General features: G+C 56.4%; 1 protein-coding gene across 1 annotated transcript; it reads right to left on the bottom strand.

Annotated features, from left to right (window-relative positions):
- Positions 1-388: 388 nt before the first annotated feature.
- LOC104459004 (calcium/calmodulin-dependent protein kinase type II subunit alpha) lies at positions 389-5,474 on the bottom strand (the record flags this gene model as incomplete). Its single annotated transcript, XM_010077116.1, has 8 exons — positions 389-431; positions 1,805-1,888; positions 2,019-2,141; positions 2,545-2,639; positions 3,013-3,096; positions 3,314-3,416; positions 3,781-3,853; positions 5,401-5,474. Coding segments are annotated over 8 exons (679 nt in total), but the record flags the coding sequence as incomplete, so codon positions are not given.
- Positions 5,475-5,505: the final 31 nt, after the last annotated feature.

The following is a 5,505-nucleotide window of genomic DNA, read 5'->3' as shown; positions in this document are numbered from 1 at the left end:
CCTGGTGCAGAGGATGCTCTCTCTGAGCCACAAACATCTCCAGGAGGGCACAAAACCAGCTGCCTTGAGCCCCAGCTGCTCCCAGCACCCACATCCCACACCGGCACAAACCAGATGGGTGGGTGCTTACAAACCCCAAAAACCAAAAGCTCTGGGGACCGCTGTGCCTCAGCCAGACACCTTTTCTCATTCATTCTAAGCCAGCCTGGAGGTACCAGGGGACCTGTCCCAGATGACCACCCAATGTCACATAAACCCAGAGGCACCAGGCTGCAACCTCCGCCCCCTGTGGCACCCAAGGCAAAGCCAGCTCTTCAGGGACCCTACACATTTAGTTGCTCTGGGCACCCTGCAAGGCAAGAAGACAAGCCCCAGAGATGTCACCTACCGGAGAAGTTCCTGGTGGCCAGCATGGTGGTGAGGATGGCTCCCTGAAAGACACAGAAAGCAGAAGGAAAGGGCGTGTTGGGTCCCGGCCCCCCCGTGCCCCCACCGCTCCCCCCAGCCCTTGGGGAGGAAAGCCCTGTGTGTCACCTGTCCCCTGGCCACCTCGCTGGAAGGAAACTGGCCCACGGGCTGATATTCTCCTCCTGCCATGAAAAGCAGCCCGTGGTACCTGACTCCATATCCCCAGCGCCAGGGCGTTGGATTGCATTCTTCAAAACTGCCTTCCCTCCAAGATTAAAGGGATATTAAATATCTCCAGGGTGCATTTTGGTCTCATTCTACCCTGCCCTAGATGCAGCACAACTCTGCTCTGACCAGGGCTGGCAGCTGGCGGCAAGGGGAGCCACCGGGAGCGGAACCAGATTTAATTGCAATTAAAGCCATGCCAGCTCAGAGCAGCAGGGCAGGGATTTTTCATGGGAGCCACGCAAAGATCACCACTGCAACATAACATTCATAAAGATGTTTCCCCTTTTCCAGCAGACTCTACTAACTAGTTGCTCAGCGTATAATGAGATTACATTGGACTAATTGCTTACAGTAATGGATAACTATTTTGAAGTGCATGCCTGAACTAATTTGATTACTTGTCTAGCTGAAAAGTAATAATGGTCTACAGCCAGTTTCTTTTCTTGATAATCTTGTTAGTAGCCTGCAGCCGTACTGCTCTGCACCGCATCACATGCTGGCCTGGAGCGCTGATGGCTCTGACTGCGGCGCAGACCAGCGCCATCCCATTCCGTGTCACCGGCTCTGCAGGAGGCATTTGGATTTCCAGAGCCTGTTCCCAGCACCGTGCTGCCGGCTGGGGCTGAGCAGCACCCAGGAGATGGGTGTTCTGGGGAGGTGCTCCAGCTTGACAGCAAAGCTTGGGGAGATGGTGACCTCAGAGGGGTCCAGGCTGCGGCACACGGCAGCCCCTGAGAAGGGAAAGCTCATGGGGTTGCTGGTGTGGGTGAGCCAGAGGTTTTTGCCTGTCTGTGGATCATTTTGTTCCTTTGCTGCAATGTGACTTGGTCATCAGGCAAAGGGGTCTCACTGTGCCTCTGAGATCCATGTCCTGCCCAAAGAGGGGCTTTCTTTACACTGGTTCCAGTGGGCAAGTCCTCGCCCCAGTGACCAGAGCAGCTGTGTGACTCGGTGTTTCCTTCACCTCTGAGCACTCGGGGACCCCAGCCAGATACAGCCACCACCCCACTGCACCTCTTTTCCCTCTTCACCACCAGGATCCCCAAATGTCCATCACCCCCATACCACTCACCCAGAGACACCACCCTCTCCTTTCCCACCTGGGGAACACACCCTGCAATGACCTTATCGTGCATTTTGCAGCCAGCTTGGAGACTACAAGAGTTACCTTCAGCTTCCTCCGGGCATTGAACTTCTTCAGACAATCCACCGTCTCCTGCCTGTGCATGCATGATGCCACGGTGGCACGGTGCTGGGAGGAGAGAGACCCAGATCAGAGCAGGTGCTGGGGGGCAAGAGGCTCCCCCAGCAAGATGTTCCCCCCGTTGAACCCCCACATCCTGAGACCTTCAACCCCAGGGGGTGAGTGCCACCAAACTCACCGATATCCAGGGGTGCTTCAGAGCCTCTGCTGCTGTGATGCGCTTGGACGGGTTTATGGTCAACATCTTGTTGATGAGATCTTTCGCTTCGGGAGTGACCGTGTCCCACTCAGGGGACGGGAACTGCCAAAGCAAAGGGACCAGATGAGAGATAGCAGGGAGTAATGGGAGGAGCAGAAGCTCTTTTGCACTTGGGTTGGTTCTTCTGCAACCCTTTGCTCCTGCACATGGGACAGGTTGGAGAGACAGGAACTTGAAAGAGCTACCAGCTGGAAAACTGGAAAGCACGGGTGGAGGGAGAAAGGCAGAAGGTCCAGGACAAGACCTATCCGTCTTGCAAAGCGGACCTGAAACGGTCTGTGCACCTGGGCATGGCAGCTTGGCCAGCCTTCTGTGACCAGAGCAAAGAAAGTTGTTCCTGTCTGTCTGTATTTGTCCTGGTTGCTCTTCTGGAGCATCAGACTGCAACATGGGGACAAAAGGAGAGGGGAAACAGTGACGGGGGGAGCAAGACAAACCCACTCACATCATAAGCCCCAGCCTTGATCTGCTGGTAGAGTCGGTGCTGGTCTTCATCCCAAAAGGGCGGGTACCCAACCAGCAGGATGTAGAGGATGACGCCTGCCCGGAAGAGGAGACGTGGGATTAGTGGGAGAGGATTCATTGCTGGGGGTATGAATAGATCCAGCCTGGGGACTGGTGATGCCTCCTCCCCATCACGGGTGGAGGAAGGCTCCCCTCCAGCTGCAGCTACATGGAGGCACTGCAGGGAAGAAGAGCCAGCATCTGCCCGGGTGCCACCAGACTGGGAAAGGGGGTGCTGCTCTGGGGACAGACCAGGGTCATGTGCCACCTCTTTGGTAAATCCTCCACCCTAACCTCCCTGAGACATGTCTAGCGACTAAGATTTGGGACATGCTGGGTCAACAGCCTTCCTCATCCTGCCCAGCCCAGCCCAGCCCACTCCCAGCATTTCAGCCCCGATATGACTTACCGCAAGCCCACAGGTCCACGGCTTTGCCATAGGGATCCTTCCGGAGCACCTCAGGGGAGAGGTATCCCGGGGTGCCAGCGAAACCTAGGACAGACAGCCTGTCACACACCACCAGAAGCCCCCATCCCCACACAGCTGGAGCTATTAAAGCCCTCCTCATCCACCTTGCCTCCTAGGCTGGTGCTGCTGGGGTGCTCCCATAACCTGGGATTCAGGTCCTGGGGATGTGTGTGTCCCACCTGGAGCCCCCCCGACCAAACACGTGAACAAGGCTGAAGGCTGACCCCCCTCGGGTACTCACCAAACCACGCTTGCTGGTCCCCTTCTACCTCGATGGCGAGGCCAAAGTCAGCCAGCTTGACAGCAGCACCCTTCAGCTTGGATGCCAGCAGCAGGTTCTCGGGCTGCAAGAGGAGACGGGAGTTGGAGAGGAGCAAAAGCCCCCTGGGGGCTCTGCTGTCATGGTGGGGGCTGCCCAGAACAGCACAGAGGAAGGTCAGGGCTCCGGATGTGCTCCCTGATAGGTGTCATGATATCTGTGGATCCTTGGAGGACCATGGACCGCAAGGACCTCCCTGTCCCCTCTCCACCATGTGGTTTCACTCCTGAGCTGGTCTTTGCTCTGTGGCTTCCCAAGAGCTCCTACATGGCATTCCTCCCCGCTGTGTTTCGGCTGCCCTGGAGGACCCTGGGCATTGCTCCCCAGGGTTTTGCATCACAGATGGGGTCCCCACATCCTCCCACAGAGCCTTCCCCTGCAGCTCCTACCTTCAGATCCCGGTGGACCACCCCCATCTGGTGGCAGTGCAGGACAGCCTCCAGGATCTGCTGGATGCAGTGGCTGAAGGAGAAAGGAGAAAGCTCACAGAAGTGTCTAGCAAGGCAGAGTTTACTTAGACCCTCTACCTGGCTGCATTTCATCCCTCCTGCCCCTCTCCCCATCATGCTTCCTACCAGCAGCCCTGCAGCACATCTCAGCGTCCCTCTCCACCAAAAGCCACACACCCATGGAGAGCAGTTGCAACCCAGTAAGACCCAGCAGAGCTGCTGGACACCCACCCACAGTGAGCAGGAGCAGGGGGGCTACAGCAGAGCCCATGGGGTCCCCACAGGAACAACACCAGGGAGCTGGGGACCAGTGGTGGAGTTGCAATGCCAGCCCAGATTGGGTCTGCAAACCCAGGCAGAGCAGATGTGCTCCTCAGATGTGGAGCTGACCTCTGCTGTGGCCCCATTTCCCTGGCCTCTTCTAACGCGGGTGGCTCCTGCTGCGTCTGTTCGCTTTTTATCTAGTTCATTAAACCCCAGCTCAGCTGCATGCGTGAGAAAGGAAGGGAAAAAGACTAAGGCGATGATCACTTCTGCTCCAAAACAGCTGTGTGCAAGGCAGAAGGTCTTTATTTACATGTATTTTATTTTATTTGTATGACACTAATGAGTGGATGGGTTGTAAGTGGATCCAGCGCGGGCAGCCCATTAAATGATATTGCTTTCTGCCTAGAAATGAGGGACATTTCCATGCAGACAGAGGTAGCATGGAGCTTACCATCCCCTGGGACATTTGTATGGGCTATGCCTAGTGCACAGGGTCAAAGCCAAGAGGAACAGCAGTATCTGGAGACTGGAGACATGTCCCCTCAATAAAACGAGGCTAATGCTCTCCCCTGCCGGAGCTGTGAGGACCAAAGGGGTGGATGAAATGGTTCCCAGCCCCCTGCTCTGCAGCAGGGTACCTGGAAAGTGCCAGCAGGAACAAGAGGAGATTCAGCACATCCTCCCATCCAGCCTGTCTTGACTGCTCCTCCTTAGTGCCTTCAAGTGGTAAATGCCAGAGAAATGCTTGCAAATGACTGTCATGAAGCTGCAAGGGGAAAGGGTGAGGACTGCCAGGGGTCTGTGCTATCATGGTCCTGGATGGGGCACTAGCCTGATGCCGGGCTTCCTCCCTGCCAGCCTGGGAACCTCACTGTCCCCAGCCCTGCTGTCCCCAGCCTGAGGAACCTCACTGTCCCCAGCCCTGCTGTCCCCAGCCCTGCTGTCCCCGCTTTTTTGCAGGGAGGTCAGGTGCAGGCTGTGCAAGAAGGAGGATGCTGCGGGTGATGGCTGGCAGCTGCCTGGTTCGAGGGGGCGACCAGCCCCGCGGTAACACACGCAGCTCTTGGCACAGAAGCAGAGTGTGTTAAAAAGAGCTTTTTCTTTTTTTTTTTTTTTTTTCTCTACACATCTGGTTTATGAGTACACACTGCAGAGCGGCTGTAAAACACCTCCCAGCATGGAAGGATTTTATGCTGCAGAAAGCCAGACGCGCTGAACCCTGGGAGGGAGCAGCTTGCAGGACAAGGGGACAACTGCTGTCCCCTCCATGGCCTGGCATGTGTCCGTGCTCACCTGGCATCTGCTTCGCTGTAGTATTCCCTGGCCACAATGTCCTCAAACAGCCCCCCGCCAGTGACCCTGCGAGAAAACAGGGGGAGTCACGCTCGGCCATCCCAG

Source organism: Pterocles gutturalis, unplaced genomic scaffold (genome assembly GCF_000699245.1).
Source record: "Pterocles gutturalis isolate BGI_N339 unplaced genomic scaffold, ASM69924v1 scaffold22423, whole genome shotgun sequence".
Taxonomy (NCBI): Eukaryota; Metazoa; Chordata; class Aves; order Pterocliformes; family Pteroclidae; genus Pterocles; species Pterocles gutturalis.
The sequence above is the reverse complement of the archived record's forward strand: the minus strand, read 5'-3'. Positions and strand labels throughout refer to the sequence as shown.